At 39.1% G+C, this 16687-nt stretch overlaps 1 protein-coding gene across 4 annotated transcripts in view; it reads left to right on the forward strand.

Annotated features, from left to right (window-relative positions):
* The window catches only part of LOC131239914 (DNA-(apurinic or apyrimidinic site) endonuclease), a 150375-nt gene that overhangs the window by 17315 nt on the left and 116373 nt on the right, over positions 1-16687 (forward strand). For 2 of the 4 annotated variants that reach the window (XR_009168483.1, XM_058237840.1), the window contains exons 3-4: positions 10154-10229; positions 14534-14614. Coding sequence is in view for 3 of the 4 variants with exons in the window: in XM_058237840.1 (XP_058093823.1) it covers positions 10154-10229; positions 14534-14614 (157 nt within the window). In the remaining variant the exon portion in view is untranslated. Of the gene's footprint in view, positions 1-10153; positions 10230-14469; positions 14615-16687 lie in introns of all 4 variants that reach the window. The other 2 variants (XM_058237843.1, XM_058237842.1) reach the window with 1 other exon arrangement.

Here is a 16687-nt window from a genome sequence, read left to right on the forward strand (position 1 = left end):
CTGAGTTTGGATGTGAATAGAGACCTTATTCTCATGGCAGGCATGATTCACAGAGTTGGGACGATTATCTCCTCATGCATATGGGAGGACTACTTTTTTGGAATGGAGGAAGATTGGTTCCTGATTTAGGGGGTCCTGTTGGAGTTTTGGCTTAGGGATTTCTTCATAGCGGTGGCGGGATGTTTCGGAGAGCTTGTTCAAATCGATCCTTCAACAGAGTTTGGGGAGGAAATGGGGGTGATCATAATTCAGATCTGGTAGAAGAAAGGCCTTGAGATTCCTAGAACTGTCTCTGCGCTCGTGGGGGAGAAGAGTGGTAATACTAGTTCAAAAGGGGGTTAATGGAGAAATGACGAGATTGGGGGACAACTGGAGGATGAGGGAAGGAACTGGGTTGTCGGGAAGCTAAAGTTTCCTTCGTGAGGAGACTGAAGGAGTATGAGAAGTGTGTTCTCGAGGAGTCACTATACCTGCGCCAATTTTGTGTGGCACGGGGGTTGGAGATCGAGGGGTAGGTGAGGTCGAAAGAAACCCGTTGGTGACACTTGGCATTCGGTGCTCTACAATGGTGTTTTTCGCTCATGCTCCCTCCTGAACCTCTTTGTTGTTGCAGGTTCGGAGGTCTTCGAGCCTTTGCATAAATATGAAGCTCTTCTAATGCCGATGGTACCGGAGGAGTGTCAAGTTCAGACTGATTTGGAGTTTCCGAGCCTAGAGAATAAAACGGAGGCCGACGGGTGTGCGGAGGAGTCTTCTACACGTGCGGAGGAGTCCCTCGCATGTGCAGACCAAAGCATTGCTTGCGTCCCATGGATAACCCTTCTTTGCTGGACTCACACGTGCCTGTGCTTCTTAAGTTGCCACCATGTGATCTCACGTGCGATAGAGCCTCCTTATTACCTGCTCATAGCTCCCCGTTTTCGACATTTCGAGAATGGAGAGGGCAGTTTCGAACTATGGCACACATCTTTCGCAGGAAACCTCTTGTTCCAAAGATCTCGAAGGTGCCCTTGATTTAGATCGTGCTCTCCAAGGTGATGGCATAATTGTTCCTGCATTGACAACAGAGGCCCCGGGCAATGAGGAGGTGGTTGCAACCGCCGTTATTCCTTTCGTTGATGAAGAGTTCGAAGAAAGCAAAGCCTCATCAAAAGAAGATTCTTATGAAAATGAATTAATAGAAGAAGCTTTGATAGTCACTCCATTGTGCGTTGAGAAGATGTGTGATGACTTTGGACTCTCTCCCAATCAAGGTGCGGAAACGGAAAACTCCTTAGACGATATTATTGACTGCTCTTTCCGGATCTCTGATGAGCATCTCAAATGGACTAAAGACATTCTAGAAAGGGTAGGGGGGATGATCAGCATGTCGTACAGGACCCGAGATGAAGATGCTTATGGTTTCTTCCAATTTGTTCGGGCTAAGGCAACTTAAGGGCTGCAAGTTGAGCTTCAAGCGAAATCCAGGAAATTTCTTAGAGGCTGGAGGGATCTCCTTGCTGTTGTAGCTTGAGAGATTAGTTTTGGGATGAACTTGACGCTGTTAGGCAATGATGGGATACCTCGTGGTGTGGCTGGGCGCCTGGATAGATTCCTTCAATCAGCAGATTGGCTAGAACGATTCCCTTTGCCTGTAGAATTTGCTCTCCCAAAGGTTACTTCGGGTCATTGACCTATCGTTTTAGAAGTGGATATCATTAACTAGGGTCCTCATCTGTTCATGTTTGAATTAGCATGGATGGAAGTGGATGGATTCGAACAACTCGTCGCAGATTGGTGGGTCTCATTCACAGTTGACAGATATGCTAGCTTCAAATTTAATAGAAAACTCAAGATGCTCAAACATAAGTTAAAGTGGTGGAAGAAAGAGGTCTTGGTTGGGAGAGAACAAGAATTTGATAATATGGTGAAAGAAATTCACTAGTTGGACCTTTTAGAAGAAAGTGGGTCTCTATCCCCAGAAGATAGATTGAAGAGGGATGATTTGTCAAACTCTTATGCTAGCAAGGCTAGAGAAGAAGAGATTAAATGGTGGCAGAGATCGAGAGTTGTGTGGCTTAAGGAGGGTGATAAGAACACCCACTTTTTCCATAACATCATCAGTGCCTAAGCTCAGGGTAATAGAATCTCCTCTTTGGTAGTTGATGGGGTTACTGTTATGGAAAAAGACAAGATTTGTGAGTCTATTGTGGCTTTTTACCAAAATCTGCTCTTGGGTGAGAGGTGGGGTGGCCGAGATTGGATAACCTCCAATTCCGTCAATTTTCTTCTGACGATGTTGCTAGATTAGAAAGACCTTTCTTGTAGGAAGAGGTGAAAGTGGGCCTTGACTCCATGTGTGGCGATAAGGCTCGGGCCCTGATGCCTTTCCTATGGCCTTTCTCCAGAAATTTTGGCATGTCGTGAGGAAAGACATTATGGACTTTATAGTAGAATTCTCGGAGCGAGGACGCCTATCTAAGGATAAGGATCTTGGTCCTTGGATCTACATTTGTTTCGCTCATTCGTAAGGCTAAAATATGAAAAATTAACTGACTTTAGGTCGAGTAGTCTCATTGGGGGGGCCCTATAAGTTGCTTGCTAAGATTCTGGCCACTAGATTCAAGGAATTTAGGGAGGTTCTCTCCACACCACAGTGATCTCGGAAAATCAAGGCGCATTTGTGGCAGGAAGACAAATGTTGGACAATGCTCTTATTGCTCATGAATGCATTGATTCTAGGCACAGAGAGAAGAAGAGTGGGTTAGTTTGTAAGCTTGATATAAAAATGGCTTATTATCAGATGGACTGGAACTTTTTGGACCACATGCTTCATAGACTGGGGTGCGACCGCAAGTGGAGGGACTGGATACGTGCTTGTCTGCACTCCGCTTCCTTCCCCGTCCTCTTCAATGGTTCGCCTAAAATTTTCTTCAGTATGTCTCGTGGTCTCAAGTAGGGTGATTTGATCTCCCCTTACCTGTTTGTTGTTGTTGGGGAAGCCTTGAGTATGATGCTTCATAAAGGTGAATAAAATGAGGTTTTTAGTGGGTTTCAAGGAACTAGAGAAGGGGAGCACTTAAGCCATTTGCAGTATGCAAATGACACGTTGCTTTTTTGTGATGCGAAGGTAGACTTTGTGGACAATCTGTGGAAAATTTGTGTGTTTTGAAGCGGCTTTGGGTATGAAAATTAACGTGGTCAAATCGGACATGTTGGGAGTGCATGTGGAAAAGGAGGAATTAAGCCGCTTAGTAGGAATATTTTGCTATAAACCGGGAGCTTTCCTGTCATCATATCTCGATCGTCCGCTTTGTATTGGGAAACCACCAAAACATCTTTGGGACAAAGTTATCAAAAGGATCGAACGGACACTCATCTCGTGGAAATGTCGATATGTATCTTTGGGAGGCTGTCTCACTCTCATAAAGACCACTTTGTCCAATATGCTAGTTTATTTCATGTCTCTATTCAAGTGCTTGGCGGTGGTGCTGAAAAGACTTAAAAATCTTAGAAGGGATTTTCTTTGGAAAGGGAACTACAAGGGGAGAAAATTTCATCTCTTAAAGTGGGAGGAGGTGCGTAAGCCAATTAGAGATGGTGGAGTTGGTCTTAAACCCTTGACAATCATGAATTTGGCTGTATTAGGTAAATGGATTTGGATATTTGGGACTGAACAGGGAAGATGGTGGAGGGAATCAATATCTCACAAATATGTCACTCAGGAAGGTGGCTGGTTTGTTCGGACGTCTTCTCTTTATAGAGCTTCGGGGTCTTGGAAAGCGATTGCCACTACAAAACATATTGTGTGTAGAAGCATTTTGCTTATTTTGGGAAACGAAAATCGTTTTTGTTTTTGGGTCGATAAATGTTGCGGTGACAGGATGCTTCAGGATCTATTCCCTAGGGTGGCCCGCCTTGCACCCAACCATTTTGTTGCTGTGGTTGATTGCTACATTGTCAATGGGTCATTTTGAGTTTTAAAAACGGTCGCTGTTTTCGAAATGAGCTAGAGGGACATGTAGAAGTTACTGCCAGAGTCAAAGGCCTTGTGTTGGAATGGGCATTTTATGTTAAATAGTTCCATTGGACTATTTTTTCCTTATACCTTTCTTTTTGTATGCTCTTAAGCTTTTTGCAAGTTTTTAATAAATTTTGGTTATCTTTAAAAAAATAAAAAATAAAAAATCCACATCGTCTATCAATTTTTCCAACTCATTTTGATGTCCTAAAAATTAAGAAGATCCAAATCTCAAGTGGACCATACCATTGGAAAAAGTGATCAATGGCAATTAAAAACTTTTCGTGGGCTACAAAAGTTTTAGATCAAGCTGATCTTTGTATTTTCCTTTCATCCAGGACTGCTTGACCTTGTCAATAGGTTGGATGGCAAATAAACATTACGATAGGCCCGAAGAAGTTTTTATTAGTGGGCGTTCAATCACCATTGTTTCCTGTGATATGGTTCGTACGAAGTTTGGATTTGCTTAATTTTTGGGACCAAATCCTAAAATGTGCTTGGAAAAACTAATAGGCAGCATGGATATACAAAAAATCATCAAGGTGGGCCCCAAGTTAAGGGCATCATCCACTAAGGTGTTACCCGGTTAACACCTAATCCACTCCCATAATCCGCGTCCCAGATTTCCAACAACTACCTGTTGAACTACATTGAGATGTTAGGTGGGGCCCACCTTAATGTTTGTGCGAAATCCACCTTGTCCATCCGCTTTTCGAGCTCATTTTAGTATAAAAGACCAAAAATGAGGGGGATCCAAAACTCAAGCGACCACACGAGAGGAAACAATGGGGATTGAACGACCACCGTTGAGACATTCGTAGGGCCATAGGAGTTTTGTATCAAGCAAGTTTTTGTGTTTTCAGTTCATCCTTGTGGGAATGACCTTACGAACGGTTTGGATGACATAAAAACATCAAGGTGGACTCCAGAAAGTTTTCAATGGTAAGAATTTCTTTCTCCAATTTTCCTCTTGTGTGGCGCACTTGAGTTCCGGATCCTCGTTTTGGGTTCTATACTAAAATGACTTGAAAATTGGATGAACGAAATGGGTTTTTCACAAACATAATGGTGGGCCACACCTAGCTTCGGAGTGGAGGAACTTCATGTGACAGGCCGTCACAGGAAATCCGCATCCATTCGCACTTGGTGTCAGACGCCGATGGCTTGCTAACGCTGTACAACCTTTGTGGGCTCCACCATGATATGTGTTTTATCCATGCCATTCATCTATTTTTTCAGATCATTTTAGGGCATTAGCCCAAAAATAAGAAAGATCCAAATCTCAAGTGGACCACACCACAAGAAAATAGTGGTGATTGAACCCCCACCATTAAACACTTCACAGGGCCCACTGTAATGTTTATTTGCCATCCAATCTGTTGATTGCGTCCAGTGTTCGAACTATCGATATCGCAACAAGTTTCGCTAGCTAGGGATATGGAAACAATATTGATATCGCCGATATATCGTTGATAACCGAAAATGCGGGGAAACATGGGAAAAATGGTGGAATTTTCAGCGAAGCTTCAGGACATGTTAAAATGTACATATTTGCATATTTAGAAATAAAAAATTTGCAAAAAGAATGCATATATAACAAGTTTCCATTTAATGTGGCCTTAAAAGCACGTACTGTTATAAGAAAACAGTCCAACCATCTCATCTGCCCTATTTAACCATCCAAACATGCATTGATATTGCAAAATATCAACAACACATGATATTTCACCAAGAAATCATCAACAAATGGAAAGGAAACGAAAGATTGTGGTTCGAATATTGCGCATGTTGCGATATCAATAATATCGAGATATTATTAATATTATCAATGACAAATTGAACACTATATATAACCATGTGCTCATGAAAAAAAAAATTATAATAAACAAAATTTTGATGATATCAATATGTTGGCGATATTATTGAAATATCGTCGATACACTTATGAAACAAGCATTAATTAGAGTTTACATAGTCGAAAATATTGGCGATACATTGGCGATATTGATGCATTGGCAATACAAGGGACAACTAGAATTTACATAGTTGAAAATATTGGCAATTACATTAGCGATATTGATATGTTGGCGATACTTAGCAATACATTGCTAATACCTGAAAATTTTGATACTACCAGCGTTATCAATATCGCTGAGCTGGAGATAAAGATAACATCGGAGATATTTCGATAATTTTGGAGATAATTCGAACACTGATTACGTCACACACACCTGGATGAAGGAAAACACAAATATCAGCTTCATCCAAAACTTTTGTGGCCCCTAAGAAGTTTTTAATGGTGGGAAGTGTCCGGAATATTGGTATCGCTTTACATATCGCATCCTTGGGATACAGATATGTATTGATTATCGCACAGGATATATATCGTTTGTATCGGGTAATTTATCGCACTTTTTTGGAAAAAATGGGGAAACATTGAGAAAATGATTGATTTTTTCAATGAAACTTTAGGGATTGTTAAAAAAGACCTTAATATACACTTTTAAATCATAATATGTCAAAAAAGCAGTGCACCTAATAGGTTTCCTTTGTATAGGGCCTTAAGCTATGCTTTATCTGATTGAATTAATGCAACTATATTCAAATTGAATGTATAACATTTACAATGTATGTGATGATCATTTCATCAAACACTCCTAAATGCTTTGAAATTAGTCTCAATTGATAGCTGGTTGAAGGGAAATTCCAAATAGATATAAAAAATATTTTTTAATTAAAAAATAATTTTTATTTTTCAAAAATTGACAAGGATTTAACAAATTAGTAGAGCAACCCTCATACATGCTTGATTTCATGTTTGGAGTGCAACATTGCAAGCAATTTAGGAGAAATTGGGGAAAATTTGAAATTTCCCCAAATTGGTCCACCTATACTCAAATTTCGAAATTAGAGTATATGTTATGATCATTCATCAAATACTCCTAAATACTTCGAAATTAGTCTCAATTGATAGCTAGTTGAAGGAAATTTTTGAAAAAAAAACATGAAGAACATGAAAAACCAATGGATATCAAAATCAAAGCTCCAACTCCATGATTTTTCATGCAAAACATGAGGAACCAATGGATTTATAACCATTTGATACCGATTTAACGTAATTTCAAAAAGCAAAAAAGGATAAGAAATTGAAAATGCTCACCGGATCGAACATGTGGGATATATCGGCACTACCTATGCGTTTCGTATCACATAGGTGGGATACAAGATATATCATGGGATGTATTGGCTGATGTCGTCGATATTTGAAACATTGATGGTGGGCATTCAATCACCCACTATTTCTTGTGGTGTGGTCCACATGAGATTTGGATTTGCCTCAATTTCGGGATCATGCCCTAAAATGATATGGAAAAATGGATGGATGGTGTTGGTAGGCAATCCATGTCCCTTGATGTCAGTAGCCTCCTGACCGTGTTGATATGGCAAGTTCTGTGGGCACCATGGTGATATGGATTCACAGTGTCCATCCATTTTTTAAGATCATTTTATGTCATGAGCCAAAAATTGAGGCAGATCCAATGCTCAAGTAGACCACACTACAGAAAATAGTGGGCATTGAATGTATACCATTGAAAACTTCTCGGGAGCCACAAAAGTTTTGGATCAAACTAATATTTGTGTTTTCCCTGTATGACCTTATGAACAGATTTGATGACAAATAAACAACATGGTGGGCCTTAGGAAGGTTTCAATGGTAGGCGTCATCCATAGCTTTTTGTGGTGTGGTCCACAATCCACTTGAGCTTTGGGTCTGCCTCATTTTTTTGGCTCATATGCCCTAAAATGATTCAACAAAATGGATGAATGGTGTGGATATAACACATACATCACGATGGGTTGAGGAACTTTGCCACTTCAATTACGGGGCGTTTGGCACATGGTATTAGATGGGATTAGGTGGGATGGAATTGCATTTGGTCCCGTGCCAATTCCACTCAATGTTTGGGAAGAATGGAAACACTTGGAATTAGATTAGATGGAATTGCATTGGGTCCCGTGCCAATTCCACTCAATGTTAGCAAGTTGTGTAGGTCCAACCATGATGTGTGGGCTATATCCACACCGTCCACCCATTTTTCGAGATCATTTTAGAGCATGGGCCAAAAAATCAGGCAGATCTATGACTCAAGTGGACCCCACCATATAAAGCAGCGGGGATTGAATACCTGCCGTTGAAAACTTCTTTGGGGCCACCTAAGTTTTGGATCTGCCTCATTTTTAGGCCCATGCCATAAAATGAGGTTACAAAACAAATGAATGGTTTGGATATAACACGTGTTATTCTCAATAGTTTCAAATGATGGTGAGTATATCCATTCAATGTACCACCGTATTACAAACATAGCACGGAATTAAGCTTATCCCATGGTATCAGGGGACAATCCCTGCCATGTATAATAATTATGTTTTTTGAATCCCATCCCACTTAATCCTTACCAATGCCATGCGCCAAACACCCCCTTGGGTTTCTTTCATATCCCGTCAAAGCTAGCACAACAGGTTATAAAAAGAAGGGTAAAGTTGCCATTTAGAAAAAGTTTTAACTCGAAACCACTTACCGCTTTCAGTGTTAAGCGTTAAGCGAAAGGAAGAAAACTTAAAAAAATCCAATTTTTTCTCGTGAAAAACTAAATTAAGTGATTCTTTTTTTTTTTTTTTGGATTTACCAAACAATTTGAATCAGGAAAAATCATTGAAAATAGCCCCCTTTAGTTATAAGTGCAGAAAATAAGTTTTACCAAACAAGCCCTTGAAGTAAGTTTATTATGGAATGTATATGGAGCCCAAAAGTGTAGTTGGTGGTTACTCTTCTCTTGGGGAAATGCGGGGACCCTCTTTTAATGCATTAATAACCTTTGTCAAGTTGAATGGGAAGAATTATTTCTATTGGCCACTTCTGTCGATGTTTTCCTCTTAGGTCACGAAAAGGATTAGTACCTTACCGATCTTAAACGGGAAGAATTTGATCTTAAATACAAACAATAGATGTGTGAGGATGCCCAGATTCGATCTTGGTTATGGAATAACATGAAGTTTGAAGTGTGCTCTAATCTGGTGTTCCTAAACATGACAAAAGATGTTTGGGATACTGTGAGGATGTACTCCTCGGAATAAAATATTTCTCGTGTGTACTTGTCTTTTCAAAAGGGGGATAAGCTCCTTTTTGGGTACTTTGCAAAATCGACTAGAATGTTGGAAAGGCTTTCCATATATCATCCTATTACATCAAATGTCACTCTCATGAAGAAGCAGGGGTAAGATATGAAAGCAGTGAAACTTTGGTTTGGACTGGCAAAAGAGTACCAATTGGCAAAAGGATCGGATTTTGGCAGGAGCTTTTATTCCTTTAGTAGCAACGGTTTATGGAAGGCTTCAGAGAGTTATTGGCTACCGAATTCAACAATGTTCATATTAATGCATTTGATAAATATTCGTTGGCCTCTTCATGCAATTATTTTAGTTCATGTGGAGGCCGTGGTGGACGTATTGGGTGTGGTGCTTTCTGTGGTGGCATAGGTGGTAGATTCCCAGGGGAAGTAGAGGTGGTTGTGGTCGTCGAGGAGACCATATGGGTACTCATTGTGACCTGGCAAATCATACTATGGACTTTTGCTGGGATCTTTATGGAAAACCCACAAGGATTAATCAATCTCGTATGGTAGAGGATGCTTCCTTTGATGGTAGACCAACCACTCTCGCTTAATCTAATCCTGGCGGTGATCAGATTGGTGTTTCATTATCACGAGAGGAATATGTGCGCTTTTTATCTTCTGGTGGCTCTACATCCCACAATACTCCCTCCATCTCTATAGCTACTTTGGCTCAATTTGGTCAAGCATGTCTTTTATTATCTTCTCCCTAATCTTAGATTATCAATTGGGGCGTCCGACCAATTCTCTGGTAATCGTAGTCTGTTTTCTTCTTTTGATTGTGTTTCATCAAATACGTCGGTTACTTTAACTGTATTTAATATTATTGGACTTGGTACTTCTCAACCTAATGCATTAGTCTCCGGTCTTCGTGTTATCAGTTCTATATGCACATAAGTTTACATTTAGCCTTTTATTTATAAGTAAACCGACAAGGTCCTTGAATTGTTCTGTGTTATTTTCTTCTTATTGTGCGTTTTAGGACCTCAAGACAGGCAAGACGATTGGTGGAGGTCGTGAGAGAAATGGCTTGTACTACTTGGAGAGAGAGTCAGTAGGTGTGGTAATACTTTCTTCAGATTCAACAATTCAATGACATTGTGGTTTGGGATTTCCCTCTCTCCAAAATCTATAGACTCTCATCCCATCTCTTCCCAAGATGTTATAGTTGGAGTGTGAAGCATGGGAGCTGAGTAAACATCCTAAAGTTCATTTTCCATCTAGAATTGATTTAAGAAGTGATGTTGCATTTGAATTAGTTCATAGTGATGTGTGGGGACCTGCTTGAGTTCTTACTTTGTTAGGTTTTAGATGCTGTCTTCTTTATTGATGATTAATCTTGGATGGCATGGTTATATCTAACAAAGCATAGGTTGGAAGTCTTTCATGTATTTCAGAAATTTTATAATGAAATAAAGAATCAATGTGGTGTAAAATTGTCCATGTTTAGGTTAGATAATGCCCTAGAATTTGTTTCAAAGGATTTTCAAACTGATTTACAAAGTTAGGGCATTATCCACCAGACCTCTTATGCTTATACACCCCTAAAAAATGGGTTGCCTGAACACAAGAATAAACATATGGTGGAAGTGACTCAAGCCTTGTTACTAGGAAGGAATGTCCATCGATTTTCTGGGTTTGTGCAGTTTTTACTGTGTGCCATTTGATCAATAGGATGCTTTTATCAGTTTTAGATAGCAAAAAACTATTCTTTATGTTATTTCTTGATCAACCAACTTTTCCTATTCCTCCCAAAGTGTTTATTGTACTTGCTTTGCTTACATATATGGTCAAGTTGAGATAAACTCTTGCCTTGTTTCGTTAACTGTACTTTTCTATGATATTCTCATCCTCAGAAGGGTTATCAATGCTATTCCCCCACTCTTAAGAAGCATTTTGTGACTGCTGATGTAACCTTCCTTGAAAGTGTTCCATTCTATATTAAAGATGAGCATATCGTCAAAGGTACATCTATGGAGGCTCCCTTGCCGAAGGTATTTCCTTCAGAATCTGATGTTGAGATGCCGCTGTCACCTATAAGGTATTCCGTAACGGTAACAGTGGTTGTTACCTTTACGATACGGGCGGTAACGGCCGTTATAGGTGCCGTAACGGTGGTTATGGGTCATTTTTTTTTTTCCCTATAATGGTCATAACGACCTCGTAACGTGTAACAGCTGCCACCTTTACCTTTACCTAACGGCCCTGCAACGGCCATTGGGGCACACCATGGTCACCTTAGAAGGATTTTAGATAGACTTGTTATAGAAAAAGGAGAGAAGACTAGGCATTACATATTATTCCTCTTCAGTCCACACAATTGGCTACTGCACCTACTGAGGTTCTTATTTCTTCCGAGTCTCTTGAGGTTGCTAATGATCCTCTGTTGTAGTTTGGAAATGTACGTTCTTGTGTAACTCATCCTATTTCCAACTTCGTATATTGATTTGTCAATAAATTATCGTAAGTTTGCCCTTCCCTTGTCTGCTGTATCCATTCCTAAGTAAATCCATGAGGCATTTTCAAATGAAAATTGGAAATGAGTTATGAATGAAGAAATGGAAACCATGTACTCCATGATACTTGGAAGCTAACTGATCTCCCCTTAGGTAAGTCTTTGGTCAAGTGTAGATGGGTGTACATAGTTAAGTTCCTGCCTAATAGGTCAATTGATCATTACAAAGCCGGGCTTGCCGCTAAGGGATACTCAGGTTTATGGGATATGTTATGGGACTAGATTATCTTGATACAATTTTCCCAGTGTGTACACTTAATTCAGTTCGAGTTGTTATATCACTAGCTACAAATCATGATTGGCCTCTCTTTTAGCTGGATGTATAGAATGCATTCGTATATGCAATGTTGTTGAATCGCATATGTGATCATGTGCGATTGCATATGCCTATGCGCATATGCAGTTGCATATGCAATCGCATATGTGACCGCATACTTTTTAATTTTTAATTTTTTTTTTTTGAAAAATTATATATATATAGGGAAAAATTCAAAAAAAAATGTAGAAATATATAAGAAACTAAGGAGAACTTTTCTAAGTTAATAGATAACTAATTTTACATATTTAAAATACATTTGAGAGAGATAAAATCAATAAAACAATGAATTAAACATCAAGTCATCGACATTTAACAATATAGTTAACAAGAAGTAACAACAAAATCAACAAGTTATTTATTTATTATTGTAGAAAATCAACAAGTTATATTCCTTGAAACTTGAAAGTGCTTGAATCTTGATCTTCCAACTTCCATGAGTGAGGGAATGTAGGACAGAGAGAGATTAAGATCACTTGGAAGTAGGAAATACAAGAGAGAGAGAGAGAGAGAGAGAGAGAGAGAGAGAGAGAGAGAGAGAGAGAGAGCACTTGTAATTAAGAAATGTAAGAGAAAAATAGAGTAAGAGAATTTTGGAGTGAGAATATTGCAAATGGAGGAGATTCGGAAGCCTTTTTATAGGAAAAATGTTTTTTTTTTTGCAAAAAAATAAAAATAAAATTCAATGTGCCATGGCCAATATGCGATCGCATACATCGCATATGTGATCGTATATTTTCGTATATGCCACATATGCTATCGCATATGTGCCATGGTCGCATATGCCATGATCGCATATGCAATTTGCATATGCGCATATGCAGTCGCACATGACAACACTGCCTATATGGACACGAAGAAGTCTACATGGAGGAATCTCTTGGGTATGTTGCTCATGGGGAGTCTTCTAAAGTATACAGGTTAAACAAGTTTGTATATGGGTGGAAGCAATCACTAAGGGCTTGGTTTGAGAAGTTCAACAGTGTGGTTATATCTTTGTATTAAAAAGGAGTAAAGTAGATCATTCAACATTCTCAAAGCACTCAACTTCGGGTCACATACTATTAGTTGTGTATGCCAATGACATTATAGTAACCGGTGATGACTTGAGGGTATAACTTGAGGGTATTGAAATGCTGAAGGCATCTCTTCAAACTTAGATTCAAATCAAAGATCTTGCTCTTCTTCGATATTTTTTGGACATTGAAGTGGCAAGATCGAAAGTTAGAATAAATCTATGTTAAAACAAAAATACCTTTTGACTTGTTAAAAGAGATGGGGATGTTGGATACCAAACCGGTTGATACACTAATAGATCCTTATCTCAAATTAGAAGCCGAGGAAAGAGAATTGTTAGAAGACCCTGTATGTACAAGAGACTTGTTGGAAAACTCATCTATTTGACCATCACTAGGTTTGATATTGCCTTTTTAGTTAGTGTGATGAGTCAGCTCATGCAAAGTCCGAGGAGACCACACCCAATAACAAGTATGTAGATCCTCATGTATTTAAAATGTTCCCTTGGCCTTGGGAAGGGGGTATCCTATATAGAGCCCATGTTCATCTTTAGATAGTCAGTTATATAGATGCAGATTATGCAGAGTTGTGACATGATAGAAGGTCAACTATGGGTGCACCTTCCTAGGTGGTAATTTGGTTACTTGAAAAAGTAAGAAACAAAACGTAGCTGCCAGGTTAAGTGCTGAAGTTGAATATAGGTCAATGGCACATACGACTTGTGAACTTACATGGTTAAAATCTCTTCTCGAAGAATTGGGATTTGAAGTTCAAGTTCCAATGTCTTTACATTGCGCGACAAGCAAGCTGCGATACATATCGCCAATAACGCCATGTTTCATGAGAGAACGATGCATATAGAAGTTGATTGCTATTACATTTGAGACAAGATATCTTAGGGAAAGATCCACACACCTTATATTTCATCTCATGATCAAATCATAGATTCATTCACCAAGGCCTTTTGAAACTCTCAGTTCAACAAACTCGTTTCCAAGTTGGAGATGCAAGGCATCTATGCTCCCACTTGAGGGGGAGTGTTAACAGTTATGGGTATGGGCCTATGGCCTACTTGGATTTGGTTATGGGCCTATGGCTCACTTGTTGCTTAGCGTTCTTAGTCTTGGGATTTGCTGGACATAACGTGTATTGTATAAGGAGCATTTTCGTCATATTTTCTTTTTATTACTTAAATATAAGAGAATGGGGGTGGGAACGTGCAACCCTAACCCATCTTTTCTTCTCTCTTTCTTCTTTTCTCTTTCTTTCTTCTCTTTTTCATCTCTATGCAAATCTACCATCAAGAAGCTCTTGAACCCATTGGTTATATACTTCACTGTCTCATTGTGTAAAGGGACAACGCAGTATGCATTTCTTTCTGTTGTTTCTATGACATGGAGTATCAACCTCTAATAATAGAACGTGGCGGCTGTTTTACAAATTCATGCAGATGTTGATGCGTGCCATTTCAACTCCTCCATTCAGAAATTATCGCGTGTGGTGGTCTCTTGCAGATTCTAAGTATGGGGGGACTGCTTTGTTTGTGAAGAAACACCTCCAACTGAAAAAGGTCTCCTTCTGTCTTGATCGAGAAGGTAATTGCTGTGTTTGAATATATTATTATTATTATTATTGCCTTGATTTTGTAGGCCATAAGTAAATTTATCTGTAACCTAGTAAATTTTCCTAAACTTTTCTGTAGAGAAGGAGAAGAATTTTTGTTAATGGGTTCAATTGTTCTATTGCTTATAAGAATGGTAAATCTTTGTTGTACGATCTAGCAAATTCAGCTTGAAGCAAGATATCCCCCAGCCAGATATCTTCCTAAAATCTAATTTGAGATCCACCACCCACTACATATGAGACACTTCTCACGTTGCGCCACACCCATCACCACCTTCCATACAGGCAATGCCTTGCACAATGACGAAACAGAGGTAAACCAGCCACCTACTTCTCGGCCTTATCCCAACTACTTGGGGTTGGCTACACAAATCCTGTTCCACCATTCCCACTCCATCGAGGACCATATTCTCAGCTAAATTTAAACCATTCGAATCAACTTACCCCTTGTATCTGTATTACTTAAGAGCAAACACAAAATATACTCATTAGTTTGCCTAGTTGAAAATCCATTCCATGAAAAATGTGGTTTTACATGTTTGCATGTTCGTTTATATATGTTATTCTACTTTCATTTGAAACAAGAAATACATGGTAAATGAACTGAGATACAAAACTTGAAAATGTCAGTTGTTTACTATTCGTTTAATGGAAAGTTATAAAGTACATTTTGGAGAGTTTATCTTAGTGCACATGCCTGCTACAAATTAAGATTTAAAAACGAAGAAAAGAGTTTTAAATTGCTAAAAAACAATAACATTAACTAAGTTAATTAGCCCCTGTCAACAAAGACTACGTTAGTTTTTGGGAACTTCAGGTTTTCATTCTTTTTGATGTTCAAAACCTCTTAAATGGGACAGTTACGTGGTTATGTAATGTTTTAAAATGCCAATATGCAAAACCAGTTCACTGTTTTAGATGCTTGTGAGGGAAGGTCATCCCTTTCCACTTTCGTGTCAGAATCTTATAATAAGGCTCAGGCAGGGATGATGGCAATCTCCTCTCAGTAAGGAATCTGTTGGAGAGAGATTTAGGATGACTTAGTTGGCAATGAGTGATTACACTATTTTCTGCCCTTGTTAAGGAGATGGGGTTGAAAAAGATTATATACAACTTGTGTCAATGGATTTTCATTTTGCACCGGCTATATGAGAAGCTATCATCATTAACGAGGTATGACGTAAGGGGCAAAAATGATGGCGTGCAAAGTAGATAATCAGTTGAGCTATTCACACAAAGTGAGGAGTGCTATTGGGTTCTCGCGCATGTTGTGTGGCTGTGTTCATGCATATATTTTTTGGTGTTAGTATTGTGTTGAGGTCCCACATATGGGTTGTCCCAAGGTTACCTGGATCACTGGTCGCTCTGGTACATGGTACAGGAATGGGTATGCTGTATGCTACTTCCTCCAAGGTTTGGTACACTAGTGGTAGGATCATGTGTGTGGCTCCAGTACATGTAGGTATATACTACAGTAGAGTTTTATAACGAGTGATACTGTAATTTACATATGAAATGATGAACATTATTATTATAAATCCACATGCATACAATATTATAAATGTGCACCACGTATATACATAGATACATATATACATATGATTGAATAAATCAAAGTATAGATCTCTATGTTCAAAATATAAAATTATATTAGAAGTTAATTAACACTAAGAATATTGAACCATAGTTTTGGATTGTTAAAAATACTGATCTGTAGTGCAAATTACCCATAATCTAGATTGCGGTTCGGAACAGAAACAGGGTTTTTGGCAATTTGGGTAATCTGAAAAACGTAGTAATCTGGACACATTGTTTTGCCCTTGTGCCATGTTTGAATGGTTGTGGCTATGAAGTTGGTAGACGTACTTGTGCTCATGTGGGCAATCAAGGTGGGATATTATGCATAAAGGAGTTGCATTGGCTGTGCTTTTTGGCTCTGTATGTCATGCAAATCCCTCTTTAGCAACCAGTGCTACTTTGCTTGGGCTGGTAGCACTTGTGCTTGGGCCCCTAAACTTGGCCCAAGGCTTGGCCTGGCGTCTAGG

Source organism: Magnolia sinica, chromosome 3 (genome assembly GCF_029962835.1).
Source record: "Magnolia sinica isolate HGM2019 chromosome 3, MsV1, whole genome shotgun sequence".
Lineage (NCBI taxonomy): Eukaryota > Viridiplantae > Streptophyta > Magnoliopsida > Magnoliales > Magnoliaceae > Magnolia > Magnolia sinica.